This window comes from Sapajus apella, unplaced genomic scaffold, assembly GCF_009761245.1.
Source record: "Sapajus apella isolate SASKATOON/1434 unplaced genomic scaffold, GSC_monkey_1.0 scaffold1, whole genome shotgun sequence".
Taxonomy (NCBI): Eukaryota; Metazoa; Chordata; class Mammalia; order Primates; family Cebidae; genus Sapajus; species Sapajus apella.
This window is the reverse complement of record NW_022436941.1, coordinates 83,005,551-83,028,205: the sequence shown is the minus strand read 5'-3', so window position 1 is coordinate 83,028,205 and position 22,655 is coordinate 83,005,551. Positions and strand designations below refer to the sequence as shown.

The 22,655-nt window shown below is 36.1% G+C and overlaps 1 protein-coding gene across 3 annotated transcripts in view; it reads right to left on the bottom strand.

Annotated features, from left to right (window-relative positions):
• Positions 1 to 22,655, bottom strand: part of DHX29 (DExH-box helicase 29) — a 50,923-nt gene that overhangs the window by 12,581 nt on the left and 15,687 nt on the right. For all 3 annotated transcript variants that reach the window (XR_004269713.1, XM_032280737.1, XM_032280745.1), the window contains exons 7-18: positions 20,520 to 20,646; positions 19,583 to 19,741; positions 15,571 to 15,736; positions 15,182 to 15,305; positions 13,165 to 13,773; positions 11,193 to 11,336; positions 5,713 to 5,889; positions 4,887 to 5,027; positions 3,569 to 3,713; positions 3,328 to 3,445; positions 1,700 to 1,784; positions 599 to 687 (exon numbers count right to left, since the gene is read on the bottom strand). Coding sequence is in view for 2 of the 3 variants with exons in the window: in XM_032280737.1 (XP_032136628.1) it covers positions 599 to 687; positions 1,700 to 1,784; positions 3,328 to 3,445; positions 3,569 to 3,713; positions 4,887 to 5,027; positions 5,713 to 5,889; positions 11,193 to 11,336; positions 13,165 to 13,773; positions 15,182 to 15,305; positions 15,571 to 15,736; positions 19,583 to 19,741; positions 20,520 to 20,646 (2,084 nt within the window). In the remaining variant the exon portion in view is untranslated. The remainder of the gene's footprint in view (positions 1 to 598; positions 688 to 1,699; positions 1,785 to 3,327; positions 3,446 to 3,568; positions 3,714 to 4,886; positions 5,028 to 5,712; positions 5,890 to 11,192; positions 11,337 to 13,164; positions 13,774 to 15,181; positions 15,306 to 15,570; positions 15,737 to 19,582; positions 19,742 to 20,519; positions 20,647 to 22,655) is intronic.

The window sequence follows — 22,655 nt, the reverse complement described above, 5'->3', positions numbered from 1 at the left end:
CTTGCAAATATAGTATGGTTTCCTAAAACAGGGGATAGTGTATATGGATTACAATAAACTACTAAATGTTGTCTGTCCTATTTATGCAATGTAAACATTATTTATATAGTAGTAATCTTTTTGTTGAAGATTCAGTTACAGTCCTATTATGTTCCAGTTACTGAACTAGGCACTTTGAGTTATGAAATTTTCATTTTACCCATTTACAAATGAGGAAACTGATGATTAGAGAGGTTATATTACTTGCTCAAGAGATTTAAATTCAGATCTTACTTCAAAAGTCACAAAGAATGCTTTTTGTTAAATGTTTTACAAATAAAAGAATCTATAAACATTTATGTTCTGAAAATTTTTCTCAGCACTTTTCTAAAAGTAGCAGTATACCAGTATTACTTAAGGGAAAACCCATGACATGAAATTCTGACATTTACTCTCAGATATTTTAAAGTTTCCTATAGTTTCTCTACGGCTTTTGCTTTGGACAGAACTTGGACATTTAGGATTTTCCTTATATGATTTTAGGATTTCTCCCAAGAATTCAAGAGTCCCAAACTCTTTCCAGGTTAGAAATGTTTTGATTTGGGAAATTCAGACTTACTTATTTTCTTTTGTTCTTCCAGTATCAATTACAAATACAACATCTGGAATAGTGATGCCTGTCTCTGCAATATTTGTTGCTAAAACAATCTGAAAATAAATAAAAAGCTTAAAACATTTAGACTACTTTCAGCAATATACCATCATTTAAACTTCTTAAGATAGTTTGAGCTCATGAAATTTAAAAACTGAATTTCAATTTCAGTCACAAAAATTTACATTCTATTTGCTGTTATTGTATAATTTTAATTTACTGTAGTTTTGTCAGCTTAGCTTACTAATTAGACTAAATATAAAATATAAATTTTTATTCCAACAAAAATACCATTCTCCTAATTCTAGTCAATCATCTTAAAAATGACATAAGCAGGGGACCAGGCATGGTGGCTCATGCCTGTAATCCCAGTATTTTGGGAGGCTGAGGTGGGCAGATCACCGGTGGTCAGGAGTTCGAGACCAGCCTGGCCAACATGGCAAAACCAAAACCCCATCTCCCAAAACCCTGTCTCTACTAAAAACACAAAAATCAGCCGGGTATGGTGGCAGATGTATGTAATCCCAGCTATTTGGGAGGCTGAGGCAGAAGAATTGCTCGAACCCAGGAAGCGGAGGTTGCAGTGAGCTGAGATCGCACCATTGCACTCCAGCCAGGCCAACAAGAGCGAAACTCCATCTCAAAAAAAAAAAAAGACATAAGTAGAATGGGAAACTGAACAGAGAATGGAGACAGCTTAGCATAACCCTTCACAATTATTAGGGAAAAAAAATCATATTAATGTTGTTATCCTGGCTCTGTTATTTATCAGCTTTGTGACCTACCTAATGGTTTATGTACTATAAAAATTATCAGAGAGGATCTGCCTAGAGAACAATGAGAATACTCTGAAGATTTAAATATCCAGTCTCACATAACGTAAATATTCAAATGCTTGAATTGTAACACTGGGTTCACTCTGATGATGGTAAGCTGCAGAACACTTGGAGTTGGCAATGTGCTATAAGGCACTTAATGTTAACAACTGTCTTTGATGATAAAAAGTTTTACTGCCCTAATGAAATACTCTCAGGTAGTAACATATAAATTTGCTGTACTAAATTTTACCTTCCTGACTCCTGGAGGAGGAAGTGTGAATGCTGCAGCTTGATCTTGGGTTGAAAGAATAGAATGCAGAGCTATCACTCTATATCTGAAAGTTAAAATCATAGTTCTTAGCAAGAGTTTCTCTTTAGAAGACACTGCAAAGAATAACAAAATTTATTTGCATATAGCAAGCAACTTTAAGATTTTTTATTATGAAAAATTTAAACATATGCAAAAGCTTACAGAATTGTACAATGAAACCCCATATACATGCATCATAGAGAATATAAACAAATTATATGGATAGGATTAAATTTTTTTAAATGTTCAAGTTTATATGGTTTACTACAGAAGTAATAAACTATATCGGCTGGGTGTGGTGGCTCATGCCTGTAATCCCAACACTTTGGGAGGCTGAGGCAGGCAGATCACCCGAGGTCAGAAGTTTGAGACCACCCTGGCCAACATGGTGAAGTCCCCTCTCTACTAAAAAAAAAAAAATACAAAAATTAGCTGGGCGTGGTGGCGGGTGCCTATAATCCCAGCTACTTGGGAGGCTGAGGCAGGAGAATCACTTGAACTTGGGAGGCAGAGGTTGCAGTGAGGCAAGATTGTACCAGTGCACTCCAGCCTGGGGGACAGAGCGAGACTCTGTCTCACAAAACAAAAATATATTAAAACATATAGTAAACAGCTAATTAAATATATACGGATATAAACTGCAGGTTTTTTTGGAGTTTTGCATGATTCAGCGGGTTAGCAGAAGGGAGTCACCATCTTACTTTTAACCATAGGATTCCCTCTACTTAATCATATTAAGAAGATGAAGGCTACAGGCAGTGGATCACGCCTGTAATCCCAGCACTTTGGGAGGCTGAGGTGAGAAGTTCGCATGAGCCCAAGAGTTTGAGACCAGCCTGGGCAACAGAGGGAGACCTTGTCTCTCTCTATGAAAAAATTTTTTAAAATTAGCTGGGCATAGTAGTGCATGCCTGTGGTCCCAGCTGCTCTGAAGGCTGAAGTCGGGGGACTGCTTGAGCCCAGGAGGTTGAGGCCGAAGGTGCAATTGCACCACTGCACTCCAGCCTGGGCATCAGAGAATGAATCTGTCTCAAAAATAAAATAAAACGGAACAAATGAAGAATACAGTACCTAAAAATTTTTAGTAGATAACATATTATAATGGAAATGTTTAAAGAAAAAAATCGGCCGGGTGCGGTGGCTCAAGCCTGTAATCCCAGCACTTTGGGAGGCCGAGGCGGGTGGATCACAAGGTCAAGAGATCGAGACCATCCTGGTCAACATGGTGAAACCCCGTCTCTACTAAAAATACAAAAAAATCAGCTGGGCATGGTGGCGCATGCCTGTAGTCCCAGCTACTCAGGAGGCTGAGGCAGGAGAATTGCCTGAACCCAGGAGGCGGAGGTTGCGGTGAGCCGAGATTGCGCCATTGCACTCCAGCCTGGGTAACATGAGTGAAACTCCGTCTCAAAAAAAAAAAAAAAAAAAAAAAGAAAAAAATCTTACTTCACCATAGGTAATTTTAACTAAAGGTGAAAAGGCTTTGAAAACTCTGATCAAGGGTTTTAATGTACCATATATTTTCCTATTTTAAAACTACCAGGAATATAATGAAAATGTATAGTTACCGTTCAGAATAAAATCTTCTATCATTTGATAGAAGATCATACAACTGCTGAATATGCGCAAGCCCTGGTAAAAAGATCAATACTGCTCCTTCGATATTTCTGAATTGGGGACTATTATCTGAAATTTTAAAAAAGATACAATATTCAAAATAAGAAGATAAGGAACAGCATATAAAATATTAATAAGACATCTCCAGCTAGTAGAAATATTTTATCAAGTCAAATAGAAATAGAAATATACCCAAATATGCAAGAAGTTCCAAAATGAGATCCAGGTTGATTTTATAAGGATTCATATATAGAATAGCATGCTGAGTACGGCTGCTGTACTTTTGGTAAAATGGATTTAAATCAGCATTTGCTCCAGTCTGAACAGGGATGTATTCCTAAAAGAAATTCAACCAGAGGGAGCTGAATAAAAATATTAAGTATTTTTATAAGACAAAGAAGGAAAAAAGGAGGTATTTGCATTCATTCAAATCTATATTTTTCTCATTGTCACCATTACTATTTTGTTAAAATATAGGAAGAGTATAATTTTTAATAGTGGTGAGAGTATCAGAAAGTATCATCTTTCTCCTATAATTTGATGTCATCCAGCCCTCATATAGCAAAACCTTTATCTTGGCATATACAGACTAAAAGAATTGTAGAAAAACATATTGTAATCATGTATGCATCAATCTGTGGCAACTAAAAAGCAGCCAGGCCAAGAGAGGTCATAACTTTAATAAGTAGCTTGTACTTGCCTCATTCCTTCTACATTTTACTTTGGCTCCTGAATTCCAATCACATCTTCTGAAATAACTTACTTTTCTAAAGTCTTTCTTTAGTTTGTAATTTTTTACCTCTGGTGTTTTAGGGCAAGATTTTAGTTTTTTCTTTCTTGGTCTATCTGCTTAATTAAAAGATAAAGTAACTTTAACTCTGTGTTTTCATCAAATCGGAAACATGCATGAAACATCATGGATATGATGAAAATGCTGGATCTATTACCACTGGCTAAAATGCAGGATAACATTGCTTTTGTGATATTTCTGAAAACACGTAATTGAGACTAACTTTCTAGGAAGAACGATGCCCTAGACAGCTTCACCATCTATCACTATCTACCTATCACTATCTTGCCTCTGCCCTGCTCCTGCCAGGACAAAGGCTAAGAAAACCAATGGCAAGGATCTAGATTTGGGGCTTGCCCTATCCTGACCACCTATGGTGTTAAGATGAAGTAGGAAAAAAATCACTACAAATGTACCCCTCAATAATTGATCACTGTTATGAAATTGTTACAAGAAGTTGCTTCTAACTTGTATGGTCCTTGATTTTGTATGTGTATCTATATGGCCCAGAATAGTATAAGATGACAATCAAAGTATCACAAATCAAAGGCTATAGTCTATGAAATAAAGATTAAAGAAATGACCTTCAAAATTTGCTCATTCTCAGACCTGTTTCTCATCTATCAAATTATACTCGAATTCAATGTGTTAACCATATGATTTTGAAACTCCTGTGGCAGGTTAGGCCCTGGGTAATCTTTCCAAATAGTTTCTTTTTACCTGATATTTTTTTATTCCCCCTGCTTTGCTTGTAACATTAATGGTTACTTCTTCTTCCTCTTCCAGAAATTTCTGACAATATTCTGAGTCTTTTTCCAGTACAAAGCCTGTTTCTTCTATTACATCTTCAAGATGAAAAACCTGGATAGAATAAGGCATAGAAATGGGTGAATTCAAATTCATTTCAGTAAATATCATTTTAAAGAGAACAAGGGGATACCACCTTTTGAATGTCACCAAATGCTAATTTAGAATATTATGAAAAAAATTTTTTTTAGTATTATTTGGGAATCAAGACTTGAGGGATTGTCCCTTAAGTCTCAAGGCAAATTACGTTATGAGATGTATCTATATATACATATGAAACAGTTAAGTGTAGACTATATCAGCTGAACTGAAAAGGTAAGAATCAAGACTAGAATATGTAGAAAGGAAGCTTCAAAGACAACCCTAAATTTGAGGGGTGGGTGAAATGGAGTTCCTTACTGCCAGATAGCCACTCTTTTTTTTTTTTTTTTTTCTCCCTAGCAACTAGATGACCAGGAAGGATAGCTACTCTTAATCTGAATATAATGATTTTCATGTGAAAATAAAGTTTTATGTACTGTAGCCCTCGGGGCTTGAGTCAAAACCCTCCTTTCTCTCCTATCCAACCTCAGGCAAGGCAGTAGTAGCCATGTGATTCTTAAGGCTGTGTCTGTATCCTCTGTTGACTCATTGTACCTAGGAATAGTTCTGGGCTCAGACTACAAGGGCCCATCTCCTAGGGAAAGAACCTGGTGGGATTGCAGTTTCCGCTTATACACACATTGTAAAGAAAATTTACCTCAACAGGATAACTTCTTCCTGAAATTCTGAGAATGGGGCAATGTGTGAAATATGTAGAAAATTTTTCACTATCCACAGTGGCACTCATTAGAATCAAGTGTAGATCAGAACGTTTCTGTAAAATTTCTTTCAAGATAATTAGTAGGAAGTCAGACTGGACACTTCTTTCATGAACCTAGTTTTATAAAGGGAATAAAAAAATTCATCATATATTGCGTAAATTCTATTAAGAGACTTAAACAATCAGACATCCAGATTTACTAAAAGTTATTCAATATTTAAGTACATTCAGTACATATGTGAGGAGGAAGAAGCTGTATGTTTTAAATAAAGCAGATCTTCAGAACTGAAAATAAAATCATTCTCTAAAATTGAAGCCACTGAAAATCAGCATATAGTGAACTAGATTAGCCATGACAGCATGACTCTACCCTGTGAGATGGCTTGCAAATCAGATCAGATATAGCTGATAAGGCCGGATGCAACCCTAAATTTGAGGGGTGGGTGAAAAAGGAATTTCTTATTGCCAGTAGCTCATGTCTGTAATCCTAGCACTTTGGGAGGCTGAGGCGGGCTGATCACCTAAGGTCAGGAGTTTGAGACCAGCCTGGCCAACATGGTGAAACCCTGTCTTTACTAAAAATACAAAAATTAGCCCAGTGTAGTGGTGTGCACCTGTAATCCCAGCTACCTGGGAGGCTAAGGCAGGAGAATCACTTGAACCCAGGAGGTGGAGGTTGCAGTGAGCCAAAATTGTACCATTGCACTCCAGCCTGGACGAGAGTGAGACTCTCAAAATAAGAAATAAAAAAGAAAGAGCTAATAAAAGAGTAAGGTATATCCCAAATTTCACTTAGAAGCAAGAGTGACTCCTAAATCTCTGCCACTAATATAAAATTATACTGTCTTGTTTTTTACTTCCGTATCTTGGGAAGTAAAGAAAATGAATGAATCAATAAATACAATAAAGAAAAAAAGAAAAACTATACTGTCACTATTACAAGACAGATGGTTCATCTACTAGGTAGAAAAAGAGGAATTAACTAGCAGGAATCTGACGGAATCTCTATCACTGTCAGAAAAAACGGGTTTTATGCTCTTGCAACACATGCATTTTAGGGAAGAGCACAGATGAGGTATACTGTCAGGACTTTGTTGACTGTGCGAATCTATCTTCCAACTTTCTGAACTGTGAGTTATTTCTACTTCATAACAGATTTAGGGTAGCACAAAAGGATAAAGTATATCAAGATAACAAAACAGCCTTTATCATTCATTTGTCTGGAAGGGAGGCAGTGGGGGTTAAGTGTTCAGGCTCTGGAATCAACTGCTTGCGTCCAACTCTTGGCCACTTACAGTGTGACTTAGGGAAAGTCATTTAAATATTCTGGGTCTATTCTATAAAAGGAGAATACAAATAATACAAACTTCAGAATTGTGATAATCAAATGAGATAATACAAAGCCTTTACAACAGAGTCTAACAATAAGTACTTGGCATTGTGCTAGATGCTGGATTTTAAAAAGCAACCAAGAGAGTTATCTTCCTTTAAGAGTTTTGGTGTAGTATGAAGATATCGTATATGATGGTTTGAAATTATATATGAAAGACAGCTAATCCAGATGGTCAAGAAGCCTACTAAGACAAATGCCATTGATGCTGAGGACTGAGGGATGAGTATGAAAAGAAGAAGAGGATAAAGAAATGGCATAAAAAAGGAGAAAAAAGCGTTTATGTCAAGGGACACGGCATGTATGAATTCATGGTAGAAAGAAGAATCATACCAACTTTCAGAAACTGGAGAAACAAAAACAATGACTTGAGCATGGGATGGGAGTCAAGAGATTAAGCTGTTAAGATACTCAATAAACTGCCCTGTAAGGCCTTGTAAACTGTGTTTAGGAGTTACGACTTTATCCCAGTGAGTTAGGAAGGGCAGTGATTCAAGCATTTTAAGGCAGAAGAATCATGTGGTCTGAGTTTTATTTTGAAAAGGATAATCCTTGCTACAATGTGGAAAATGTAGTGGTGGAGAGCAAAACAAAGCAGGAAGTTTAATTTATTAGAGGTTTTTGTAGTAATTAAAGAGATAATGGTGGGCTCTCCACGGTAACTCCAACGAATACAGAGAAAAGTAAATGTACTTGAGAAAGGCAAAATAAAAGGACTAGGTGATTGGATTCAGGGGATGTGGGAGAAAGAAGGAAAAAGAGACGCTCTTACTTCGGTGGTTTGACTAGGTGACTCGGGATCATTCAGAAATCCAGAAGAGAGGAGAGGGGGCAAATTATAAAAGATGAATAGGGAGGAGAAATGTTGAGTTATGGAACTACTGAGTTTGGAGTTCTTGAGACTGAAAGTATCTAGAAGGTAGCTAGATATTTAAGTCTGAAGCTCAGGAAAGAAATCTGATGGATGACACAGATCTGGAAAACTTCATCAAATAGATGGTAATTTATACAAATAATAATTTTTTTGTTTGTTGTTTTGAGACAGGGTCTTGCTCTGTTGCCCAGGCTGGAGCGCAGTGCTCCTATCACAGCTTACTGGAGCCTTGACTTTCCAGGCTCAAGCAATCCTCCACCTCAGCCTTGCAAGCAGATGGGACTATCGGTGAGTAGACTGGACTGCAGGCAAAAGCCACTAAACATAGCTTCTTTTTTTTTTTTTTTTTTTGAGAAAGGAGGTCTTCCTGTATTGCTCAGGCTAGTCTCTTGAGCTGTAGCCTCAACCTCCCAAATTGCTGGCATTGTAGGTGCAAGCCACTGTACCTGGCCAGATTTTTTTTTTAAAAGGAAAAAAATAAGGATAGAAAATAAAAAAGAGCAAATAAAAGTGCATACTACCAAGTATACTTGGTATAGATGGGCAGAAAATCTGGCTGTAAGCACACTAGCAGGCATCAAGAAAATCTACTCAATTCTCATACTGACTACAAACTAAAATCACACAATTCCTAGTATTAAGGCCAGAAGGAGCATTGTCCTGTCTTCATAAAGAGGGTCCTGTATAACGTCATGAACTTTGTCCTGACATCTCTTACAATAAATATTTAACATGATGATGAATTTCACTTCTAGGCTTTTTTTTACTGCTGTAGTGTCTAAGAGGTTGATGGTATCACATTGAAGCTCAATTCAGTTAACTGTGTCTACAAATGGCTAATACAAAACCATCAAAGCAAACAACTTCCTGAAGTTGGTCTGGTTTTTAGAGTTCATCCTGATCTATATTTACCAAGTAATTTTCTGGTAATAATTTGGGGTTGGACAGAACTTATTAACTGCTACAGATATTTCAATTTATTTAACAGTAAGAATTTCTCACTATAAATATATTGTAGTTTATTTTAAGAATGATAATAAGCTAAAGAAAAAAAATAGCATTTTGGCTCATGTTGACCCTTGATGATACTGATTTTAATCTAGGTCTTGGTCATACAAAGCCACAATTGTGACATCTTACCCCTTTTCCCTTGCCACAGGAGCCCATGGGCCAGATAAAGCAGCCATTCAGCCTCTTTCTGTTGACATCTTAGTGATAAAAGTGAAACCATCCCTATAAACTTTATAAAATTAATCAAGGAAGAAAAACATAAACTAAGCTTGCAGCACATTGAGCATTCATCATTAGGTCTGCTTGTTCTCTGACCTGCTTCTTCATAGTAGTTCACTGCCTATTTTCCTAGAATCACACAGACCCTAGATTAAAGTTCCCCTTAATTGCTCTATAGATAACTTGAATATTATAAAATGCTAAGTTTTTCATTTGAGATATTCCTCAGGTCCTATGTACCAGTGAAACTACTGACGCAAAGCTGATCTGAAGGACCCCACTGGGGCCAGCTGGTATGAAGGACACTACAAAGAGCTGATTCCCCAAAGAATGCAGTTTCTACATCCTGATGACTTTATCCCTTTACCCTGACCAATCAATGACCCAAATTTTCCAGTCCCTTGCCCTCCAAAATCCCCTTAAAAGCCCCAGGATTCTCAGGGAGATAGATTGAGCGTCTCCTCATCTCCTTGTTTGGTGCCCTGCAATCATTAAACACTTTCTGTGCTGCAAACTCTGTCTCAGTGCATTAGTCTGTTACTGCACAGCCAGCATACAAACCTGTTGGTCAACTGTACAATGTTCTCTCACATTACGGAATAAAGACTCCTTAGATAAAAATTCCTATCGTTTATTTATTACCAAAATATTTATTTTAAAATGTCTTTACTCAAACTTATCCAATGAGAGGAAAATAGCTAAATAAATTATGGGTCCACCCCAATCATATATTAGTATAAAGCTACTTTTAAAAATCATGTTTTTGTTGACTAATGTGAAAGAATTATCAAATAAATACACAGATTAAATATATACGTATATAAATATAAATTAAAGGCTAACATTGATTTTTTTCTGGATCATGAAATTATAGATACTTTTTCTTTTCATTTTTCTACCTTTCTATGGTTCTAATAATTTCTAACCAAAAGGGGGAAAAATAACCCAATAAAATGGATAGTCTATTAATCAAAAATCAGTGAATGACTCAACCTTCACTATTGCTTTCTGAACTTAGAGAATCAACCGACATTTACAAAAACTTTATATTGCGGGGACTTTTAATTTTATTTTCTGAATAAAAGGAATGCTATATATCTTATCTGCTCTTGAAAAATTATATACAAGCAAATTAGTTTATATATACTAGGCTACTACGGCATAATTATAATGTGAAACTTTTAGTGCGATTCAATGTAAATGTGCATTCAAATTTGATTCAAATTATATCTTTGAAAGTGATACAGTGGTGAAGATTTCTTTTAAGAATTAGAGCAGATTCTTTAACAACTACATGTAATAGTTGAGAGGCAGTATACTGTTAATACAGACTGAAGCTAAATTGCCTGGATTTGAACCCCTAGCTATGAAATTACTGGCTTATGAAAACCTGAGCAGGCTGTATGACCTCTCTGTACCTCAGTTTAAAATAAGGATATCTGCTTCACTGGGTTACTGGAAGAATTAAATGAATTCGCTGCCTATTGTCGCGTGTGTGTGTGTGTGTGTGTGTGTGTGTGTGTATCACAAATGGTAAAATCTCGTCTCTACTAAAAATACAAAAATTAGCTGGGTGTGGTGGCATGCGCCTGTAATCCCAGCCACATGGGAGGCTGAGACAGGAGAGTTGCTTGAACCCAGGAGGTGAAGGTTGCAGTGAACCAAGACTGTGCTATTTGTGAAATACACACACACACACACACACACACACGTTATATATAATCCTTTGAACAGCATTAAGCATACAGCAAATATTATATAGTATTTATTAAATCAACAGGAGATACATTTGTTACAAGAAATTATTATATGTAAAGTATATAATAATTTAGTAAGAAAGAAAATGTTAGCTAATATTAGGAGTAACATCTTTTTAATAAAGAAATATTTCAGATTTCTGAATACAACTATAGAATCACTCACCTCATCTACAATAACATGAGACACATTACTTAGAAGACCATCTTCTTGAAGTTTCCTTAGCAAAACCCCTGTTGTACAATAGAGTAACCTGGTAGATTCACAAGCTCGAGATTCCATCCGGATCTGATATCCACACAAGGAATTCTAAAGGGAGAACATAAGGCCTTGATTAGATTTTCATGAGTAATATGCAAAACAAGCTTTCAAAAGTGAAGCAGAGGTGCTGATCTTGCTGCTAAATGAAGTACTGTAAATAATCTAGTACAATTTATTATATTAGTAATTATTAGTTTGTTAATATATTAGTAGCAAATCTATCTAGTGCAATTTATTATTAAAAGCATTTCCCATGGTCTTCAACTGTATAAGGCTATACAATATATTTTGGCAAATTTGAACAGAAGAACTTTTTTTTTTTTTTTTTTTGAGATAGAGTTTCACTCTTGTTACCCAGGCTGGAGTGCAGTGGCACAATCTTGGCTCACTGCAACCTCTACCTTCTAGGTTTAAGCAGTTCTCCTGTCTCAGCCTCGCATGTGGCTAGGATTACAGGTGCATGCCATCACAACTGGCTAGTTTTTATGGTTTTAGTAGAGGTGAGATGTCACCATTTTGGCCAGGCTGGTCTTGAACTCCTGACCTCAGGTGATCCCCCTGCCTTGGTCTCCCAAAGTGCTGGGATTAGAGGCGTGAGCCACTGCTCTGGCCCCACAACCTTTTGTTTGAGAAAAAGCTGTTCACCTTCTTTAAATACCATTAATATGCTTATGAAAACATTAATAAATGTTGAATTAATTTCTTCCTAAATAATCAGGAAGCAAAATATTGACGTACTCAGGAATGGAATTTTAAGCAGCTTCTATAATTTGGTTTACTTTTTGTTTTTTTAAGACTAGTCAAGTGCAGTAGTGAGAAGGGGGAATGGGTAGAACAAGGAGTTCAATCTGTAACTGACTGTGAACAATCAATTGAGATAACTCACACCCAGGATAGAGTGCAGTGGTGGGATTTCGGCTCACCGCAACCTCTGCCTCCCAGGTAATTTGATGCACTTTTCTACCAAGATCTCATCAAACCTGCTGCCATTAAAAAGCAGCTCGTATAATACTAATAGTGCCTAGTGGAATTTTAACGTCACATCCCCCATCACATTTTCTTTCTTACTCCCTCAGTCATTCCATTGTCTTATTTGTGTATATGTCTGTCATTCTCTAAGAGCAGAAACTGCCTTTTTTTTTCCTCTTCTATTCTATGACAGAAACCCAGACAATTTGCTAAATAGAAAACTTTTAATGAAGGGGCACCCAGTTTAGAGATAAAAATATTATATGCCACCTCTAGAAAGAACAATTCAAAGTAAAAATTATCAGAATTATATGAATTTGCAATTCACCATATTTGGTTCAAATTAGTTTAATTAATTAAACTAATTCCTATACTTTGCAGTCACTCTGGTTAAGGTTTGGCCAGTTTTGCATACACTTACATGGCAAAATGCATGACAATAGATATTTAAGTATTTTTCTCATTTTTTCTTTTAAATATGGAGTTTGAACATACTAGCATTTTAATCTATACTGTTTTTCCCTTCTGCTCACTAAAAAGAATTAATGGAAATCATTCAGGAATACATTTCACAGAAAAGGCTGCAAAATCTTGAGATATATTTTAGTGAAATTTGAGTTTGTCCACATTCCTTGGCTGTTCAATTTAGCGTGTAATATATTTGAATACTCAATTATTATAGTTAATATATTTTTTTCTAAGAGAATTTTATGACAGACTACTGATAATCCTTTTCACAGGACAGTGGCATACTATCACATCTATCAAAGAAAACATGAAAAGTGCCTGATACGTGCTACTGATCAACCAGTAACAGTGAAAACTCATATATGGTACAATTCCATTTGGATCACAAAAGCAAAGGTAATGTCACCATTCACTGAGGTGGAGGTGAATGACAGCTTACCCTTCCTCCAGGTCCATTTTCACAGCCCAATTCATCACACACTCTGGTGGCTAAACTCACTGCTGAGATTCTTCGGGGTTGGGTACAGACAATGTTACATTTACTTGCTCCCCACTCATTTAGAAGCAAATCTTCCAATAGAAAATGTGGTACCTGGGTACTTTTACCACTCCCTGTTTCACCTGCCACAACCACTACCCGGTGCCTTTTAAGAGTTTCAACAATAGAATCCCGATGTTTAAATACAGGTAACTGTTGTCTTTCCTTCAGAAGTCTTTGATACTTAGGTGTGCTTTGCAACTTTCTAAAGAGATTCCTAACAGGTTCCAAATCTTCCACATTTGCTGATTCCAAGGACAGTGCAGAAAAATCCTCATCCGAAACTAAATTTTCCCAAGATTCCTCAGGATCTTCAGAGTTTTCCCTCTTATTTTCAGAATGCTGTTGTTGCTGTTGTTGCTGCTGTTTCAATTTATTTAGAAGCTTGGCAATAAAAAGATCACGTGGTTTATTGGTTTCCATTTTATTTAATTCTTCCCTTTTCTTTTCTGCATCACTCCACTCCAGCCAAACGTCTCGGTAAGTGGGAGGAAGTAACTGATGAACTGACTAAAGGAAAAATAGGGGTATGTTATTTTTACTAATTATTCAATACGGAAATTCAATAGATTAACACTTAAAAGTATAGCTATATTCATCTTAAAATGTAATTTGACTCAAATTATTATTTTAATATATGTATGTGTATGATGCAAATTCAAAATTGCATATCATATTCAGGCTTCTTGACTGACTAGCTGTGTAACCTTGGGCAATGCACTTAACCTCTATGTGTCTCAGCTTCTGCATTTTTAAAATGGGGCTAGTAATTGTACCTCCCTTGTAGGCATATTCTGAAGTTAAATTAGTTAAGATATGTGAGGTGCTTATTCTTGGAACATGTTAAACTACTGAATAAATGTCTATTATTTATTCCTATAGTGGCACTACATAAAATATTAATGAACCATAAAGCAGTTCTTTTGAGATTCTGGCAGCTGTAAAATGTGACAGATGTCAAAGTATTTTAAATGAACTATACTGGATGGAATCTAAGTTATCTTAATTCTGTGCTATAAAGAACCCACAATTATCTCTCTGACACTGATAGTCTTTTTTATCAAGCAAATAGTTCATAGTGCCTTACTTTGCAAAATAGTTCATAGTGCCTTATTTTTCAAAGTAAGGGAAATAATGCATTAAGAACTTTTACTGGCAAAAATAGGAAAAGAACTACTGTCCAGAGTTACATTAAATCAGTGTCTAAAATTTTCAATGGTTCTAATTTTTTCTGAATAAACACATTTACTGTAAAAAGGAAATACTGACAATCCAATATTTAAAAAAAGAGTATTATGTTCTTTTAAAGAGCTTCCTTCAGTAGCATTTTATTTTAATCTTTCCTGAAACTGCAAGTGTATTGTTAATATAACCTAAAATTGGGTAATGGAAGCAATGTCTATATAATTTTTTTAAGTTGGAGAGACAATATAACATTAAAGGAAAACAAACTTAAAAAATGTTCAGCCTAGGCAATATAGTAAGACCCTGTCTCTATAAAAAATTTTTTTTGGATGTGGTGGCATATGCCTGTAGTACCAGCTACTCAGGAGGCTGAGGCAGGAGGATCACTTGAGGTGAAGTGAGCTGTGACTGCCACCGCACTCCGGCCTGGGCAACATAGCAAGATGCTGTCTCAAAAAAAACAAAAATTCTCCTTAATTCAACCATGCTAACAACTGTTTTTAGCATAGGTAAATTAGCATGGCTCCAAAAGTCGGATCATCGTACCCTTTCTTTCAGACTTCTGGTCTCCGAGGAAAGAAAGATTAAACTGTGTTTAGGGTTGAAAGGAAGCTAAATTAGGAATAATGAGAAATGAGGATTAATCAGAAGAAACAGTCAATAAAGAGAAAACTGAATGATAATTAAATGCTGCCTTCTACATACAGATATAGTTAGGCCTAAAAAATCTTACCTGCCCTTTAACTAAACGATAAAGGGCTAAAGTAGCTCCTAGGTGCTGAGCCTGCATGCCATCCTCTGTTAAGATTGTAGGACACACGACCAGGACATCATCTTCAGACTTGATTACCCTAACCCTACAAAGAGGCAAAAACAATTTTAAAAAATAAAATTGCTAAAGTCAGATAAAAAAAATTCAGAATTCCATTAAAATTAAACTTAAGCTTGTTAATTGTTTAAGTATTTCCATGGAAGGCCTGTATTAGATAACAGTAATCTATCAGACAATAAACCTGAGATGTAGATTAGAGAGCTTCCTAAATGTCTGCTTAACTCACAGGAAACAAAAAATTTCCACCTTAAATTTTTCTAAAGTTCATTGAATCAATTAAAAACACATACCTACATTTCCAGTATCTGCCTACTGGAACTTTTTCAAAGGAAGGATTTGGACTCTTGGGAAGATTCTTCCTGACCCAATCAATCAGAAATTGTTTGGGAGATTTTCCAGTCCAACTTCGAGCAGTATAGTCAAAATTTCTTATATCATGAGGTTCTTTCTTTTTATCTAAAATGGTAAACAAAGATTGGTTCTTTAAAAATGGTCATGCAGTAATATACATTCTCTTTTCAGTGATTAAAGTCCTCTCGCTTTGGAAAACAGCACTTTCAGAAGAGAATAGGTGAAAAACGGAGAGATAGAAAAGCTTGATTTTCTCTAAGTAACTAAAGGAAATCCTCAATGGATAGAACTAGGGAAAATTCTGAATCTTTAAAAATAATTGAGGAACTTAAGTATTCTTGTAAAATATGATACTATCCATGTGATGAACTTAGGATACTACAAATTACAACGTTTGGAAGCCTACTCTGTAAGTAAAATCATTAAAAAAATAGAAATCGGATGTCATTTCTAGGCTTATCAGCTACCTGCCACCACCATCTGTACCGGCACTACCCTCAGTAGCTTACTGATACAGATAAAGTCCAAATTCCTTACTATTCTCTGCCTATCCTTTGCCACTCTTCCCTCCTGTTCATTATGCTACAATCACAATGGCCATCAGTCAGCTCTTCAATGCTCTAAGTATGCCTGTCTCAGAACAGCAGCCATAGCCACATGTGGTTAGTTAAATGTAAATTATTCAGTTTCTTTTTTTTTTTTTTTTTTGAGACGGAGTTTCACTCTTGTTACCCAGGCTGGAGTGCAATGGCACGATCTCGGCTCACCGCAACCTCCGCCTCCTGGGTTCAGGCAATTCTCCTGCCTCAGCCTCCTGAGTAGCTGGGATTACAGGCACGCGCCACCATGCCCAGCTAATTTTTTGTATTTTTAGTAGAGACGAGGTTTCACCATGTTGACCAGGATGGTCTCGATCATTATTCAGTTTCTTAATTGCACTTCAAACGCTTCATGCTCATATTTGGCTAGCAGCTATGACATTGGATAGCAAAGATATAGAACATTTCCATCATTGAAAATTCTGTTGAATAGTGCTGCTTTTTTTTTAACCTTTGACTTCCAACGTACCATCTCCTTGGAAGGACTGTTCCACCAACTTGTCATCAAGCTAACTAAAGCTAAACATCAAGCTAAACATCTGTCAAATCTCAGAGTAAATGTCATTACAGCAAGGTCTTCCCAATCCAGATTAGACCCATTTGTTATCTATATTATTAGAAGCTACTTCCTTTGATAGCACACATCATAATTTGTAATTATGTATTTACTTGTATATATTTAAAACTTACCTTTCCTTCTATACACTTGAAGTCAAGTCAGAGACTAGGTTTTATTTATTACTTAACACACAATAAATACAGAGGGTGGGTGTGGTGGGTCACGTCTGTAATCCCAACACTTTGGGAGGCCAAGGCGGGTGGATCGCCTGAGGTCAGGAGGTCACCAGCATGGTGAAACCCTGTCTCTACTAAAAATACAAAAATTAGCTGGATGTGGTGGCACACACCTGTAATCCCAGCTACTCAAGAGACTGAAGCAGGAGTATCACTTGAACCTGGGAGGTGGAGGTTGCAGTGAGCTGAGATTGTGCCACTGCTCTCCAGCCTGGGTGATAGAGTGAGACTCTGTCTCAAAACCACCCCCACAAAACAGTAAGTACTACTCAAGAATGATTAATTTTAAAAACTGACAATTTAGTGTGGGACTAAACTAACTATAACGTAATCTGATAAATACTATACTTGCTATATCAATAATTAACTCAGAATTTTTTTTAAAAAAATAATTAACTTAAAAACTTTTACAGTTTTTAGAAGAACATCCAGTCTGGTCTTCTAAAAACTATAATGTGTAGCCAGGCCTGGTGGCTCACACCTGTAATTCTAGCACTTTGGGAGGCTGAGCCAGGCAGATCACCTGAAGTCAGGAGTTCGAGACCAGCCTGGCTGATATGGCAAAACCCTGTCTCTACTAAAAATACAAAAATTAGTTGGTTGTGGTGGCATGCATCTGTAATCCCAGCTACTGGAGAGCCTGAGGCAGGAGAATTGCTTGAACCCAGGAGGCGGAGGTTGCAATGAGCCAAGATCATGCTACTGCACTCCAGCCTGGGCAACAACAGCGAGACTCCCTCTCAAAAAAAAAGGAAAAAGAAGGCCAGGTGCAGTGGCTCATGCCTGTAATCCCAGTGGGTTGGGAGGCCAAGGTGGGCAGATTACCTGAGGCCAGGACTTCAAGACCAGCCTGGTCAACATGGTAAAACTCCGTCTCTACTAAAAATACAAAAATTAGCTGGGCATGGTGGTGCACGCCTGTAATCCCAGCTACTCGGGAGTCTGAGGCAGGAGGATCATTTGAACCTGGGGAGGTGGAGGTTGCGGGGAGGTGGAGGTTGCAGGGAGCTGAGATTATGCCATTGCACTCTAGCCCGGGCAACAAGAGTAAAACTCTGTCTCAAACAAAACAAACCTATAATGCAAATTATAGTATTATGATAAACAGTATAAATATTATGTGATAAATACTATGCTTGATGGTCTTCTAAAAACTATAATGCAATCTGATAAATACTATATACTATTATACTATTTACTATTAGTAAATAGTATACTATTATACTATAAGTATAATAGTAAATAGTATAAAAGTAATAGTATAAAATAGTATATAGTAAATAGTATAGTATTTATTATATTCTATAGTATACTATTAAACTATTTACTATTAGTAAATAGTATACTATTATACTATAGAATATAATAAATACTATACTATTTACTATATACTATTACTTTTAAAAAATAATTAACTAAAAAACTTCTATAGTTTTTAGAAGACCATCCAGTCTGGTCTTCTAAAAACTATAATGCAAATTATGGTATTATAATTAATAGTATAAATGTTATCTGATAAATACGATAGTCTTTTAAAAACTATGATGCAATCTGATAAATACTGTACTTGCTATATCAATAATTAACTCCAATTTTTTTTTTTTTAAATAATTAACTTGGGGGGCCGGACGTGGTGGCTCAAGCCTGTAATCCCAGCACTGTGGGAGGCCGAGGCGGGTGGATCATGAGGTCAAGAGATCGAGACCATCCTGGTCAACATATTGAAACCCCGTCTCTACTAAAAATACAAAAAATTAGCTGGGCATGGTGGCGAGTGCCTGTAATCCCAGCTACTCAGGAGGCTGAGGCAGGAGAATTGCCTGAGCCCAGGAGGCGGAGGTTGCGGTGAGCCGAGATCGCGCCATTGCACTCCAGCCTGGGTAACAAGAGCGAAACTCCGCCTCAAAAAAAAAAAAAAAAAAAAAAAAAAAAAAAAAAAAAAATAATTAACTTGGGAGCACAAAGAAGTACATGATTACTTGTTGTCTGGTGGTATAGAGGGAATTAGGGAGGGCTTAGAGAAGAGGTGCTGTTTGTGTTAAGTCTTGATTGGGAACAGGTTGGCCACGCAGGGGGTAGCAAAATGAGCAAAGTAATGAAACTATAAAACAGCCAGTGTTTTAGAGTAATGTGGCTGAAGTAATAAGCCAAGGGAATAAGGTAGAAAGGTAGATTGTGGCAGAATGCAAAGGACCCAGAATGCCATGCTAAACGATTTGGACTTGTTACTGATGTCAGTAGGCTCATAGCCATTAATGGTTTCTGGCAGGAAACTAACATTTAGAGATCTGTGTTACAGAAATATAACTCTGGCAGCAGTCTGGAGATGAATCAGAGAGAGATGAGACTGAGGCAAGATATTTATTTGTAATAACTAAATGCTGAACATATATGTTGTCATAATCGTTAATACTTTTTCGAGACAGCTTATAAAGTGTAACTTTACTGTCATCTTATGTACTTTGCCAGAATGCAAAGTAACGAATTTTACCATTATATATTCCTTGACATTTTATTATTTATAAATTATACCCTGACCATCTTCCCTTCATTTTACCTTTCTCTTCTTCAGTAGCAGCTGCAGATTTTTCAAATAAATTAAAGTTCAACGCACTTTCTCCTTCTGTGGCTACAGGAGGCTTTTTTCTTTCATTTTGTTGATGTGAAATCTTTATGGCTGGGTTAAATACTGGATGGTCTTCTAAAGTTTCCATTTCTACCAAGAAAAAGATAATGTTTAGTTTTATGGTTTTAAAAAAATTTATTTATCTTTTATTTATTTACTTTTTTGGTCTTTATACACCAGGAGTTTCATGATTTCCATGCCTTATTTTGCAAAATGGTTCAAAAAAGTGCATTTCTTCTTTTTCATTGGAGCTAATTATTTAATAATTTCCTATTAGGAATCTGTGCTAGGAGTCAGAGGCAATTTATTAACTTTCACAACATATACAAAAACTTCTAAAATAAATTATTTAATAGGTGTAATATGCCTGGAAAAACAAACATCTTCATTAGAAATAGATACTAATGGAATTGTATTCACCTTCCTTGAATGACAATGGTATTTTATGGTATAAATCATAGGTTGGCAAACTATGTCTTGTAGGCCAACACTGCCTGTTTTGTATGGTTTGCAAGCTAGAATGGTGTTTACATTTTCAAGCGGATATAAGAATATTTGGTGACATGATACAATTATTTGAAATTTATAGTATCCATAAATAAAGTCTGATTGGAATATAGCCATTCATTTTCGTGTGGTTTATGGCTGCTTTTATGCTGTAACAGCAAATTTGAATAGTTATAACAGAGGCTGTATGGCCCATGAAGTCCACAGTATTTACTACTTAGCTTATTATTTTAAAAGTTTGCTAATCCATGTATAATGTTTGAAAGGATAGGCATATTAAAAGGAAGCATCATCCATCCCAGGACGGCCAACAAATAGAAGGCAATTACATTTATACATCTAAGTATTTGAAAATGTTTACCTCTTTGAAATTTCCTTATTTTTTCTTGAGCCTCTTTTTGGCCTTGCTTGTTTTTTTCTAGTTTAAAGGTAGCTGCTTGCTCCTTTGCATCCAGCAGTTTTGCTGCAAGATGTAAGTACCTTTCGTTCTGTTCCAAATAAAATAATGGGGAGGGGGGAAAAAAAAGAAAAGCAAGATTAGTTTATCTATGGTCAATATATTGTATCAAAATCTGTGATATTTTTGCCTTATCCTTTGATCTAGCAAATCTACTTTTAGGAATTTTTCATAGAGAAATAAAACAAATGCATAGATTTCCAGGTACATAGATGTCTGGTGAAGCAACAACTACAAAAGAAAAACTGGAAATCATATATGGCACATCTCTACAGAGAAAACTATTTAGTCATTAGAAAATAAAATGAGGTTTGCTTATAGCCATTACTGAAAAGAAAAAAAAAAAGAGAGAGAGAAAATAAAATGAGGTTAGCAAAAGAAACAGGGTGATCCACATGGAGAAACTTCTTTGACCTGTTAGTAAATTAAAGCAAGCTGCAGAATAAAAAGTATGAGTTCATTTCTATATAAACTGTTTCATAAGTATGCATATTAAAGGATTATTCATACAGTAATAGCAATACTCATCTGAATGTTAACTTCACATAATCTCTATCTTAAGGAAGACAGGAAAAAAATGGCTTCTGAGGAAAATGGATGTCATAACCCTCAAGGACATGATGCGACTCCTGAGCAAAAACTAGGAACTATTTAAAGTTAAACTCAAATTACTGTTTTTCTCCCTCTTAGGTTAATAAGTGACAGGAGATTAGAAACATAAAACCATGGATTGAAGAATGAAACACAACTGTTAAGAGAAGGAAAAAGAGATAATTAAGCAAACATATCTAGCTGAATTCTGGTTCCACTTTTTGTAGAGACAAATATCATTACAGTGTAACAGACAAGAGGGTTAGCTACCACCTCAAATTCTCCCAAATCATACTTATCCTTTCCATCTTTCCTGTACTTGGCAATGATAACACTATCCCTCCACTTATGCACCTCTTGCCATCTTTGGCACATTTTTCCCCCCATAAAATTTGCCATCTTAACCATTTTTAAGTGTACAGTTTAGTGGTATTAAATACATTCATAACGTTATACAACTATCACCACCATCCATTTCCAGAACCCTTTTCATCTGGCAAACATGAAACTCTATTCCCATTAAATGGTAGCTACCCATTCTCCCCTCCCCCACCAACCCCTGACAACTTCCATTCTACTTTGTCTCTGTGAATTTGACTTAGGGACCTCATATATGTGAAATCATATGGTATCTGTCTTTTTGTGATTGGCATATTTCACTTAGCATAATGGTCTATCTGTGTTGTAGCATGTATCAGAACTTCTTTCTTTTTTAAGGCTGAATACTATTCTATGTGCATGCCACATTTTACCTATCCATTCATCTTATTGGTAGATACTGGATTGCTTCCATGTCTCAGCTATTGTGAATAATGCTGTTATGAACATAGTATACGTATATCTCCTCCAAGATTCTGCTTTCAATTCTTTTGAGTATATACCCAGATGTGGAATTGCTGGATCATATGGCAATTTGATTTTTAATTTTTTGAGGAACTACCAAACTATTTTCCACAATGACTGCACCATTTTACATTCCCACTAACAGTACATAGGGTTCTAATTCCTCTATGTCCTTGTCAACATTTATTATTTCCAGTTTTTGTTTTTTTGATAGTTGACATCCTAATGGATGTGAAATGGTATCTTACTGTGGTTTTGATTTGTATTTCCCTAACGATTAGTAATGTTGAGCATTTCTTCATAGACTTACTGGTGATTTGTATATCTTCTCTGAAGAAATGTTCCTTAGCCTTTATATTCAGTAAAGCACCAACTTCTATTGATTCTTGCTTTACAAATGTCTGTCTCCCTTTCCAACTACTGATTTGAGCCTTTATTATAACACACCTGAGCAAGTCCAACAGCTACCATAATGGCCTCCCTACCCTTTCCAAATCACTTTGCACATCATTCAATATTCCAAACTACCTCGAATACTACTAAGCTTGACCTAAAATGTCAAATCCTTCTTGTCAGTCACCTGCCTCTAAATCTGTGGTGGCTCTT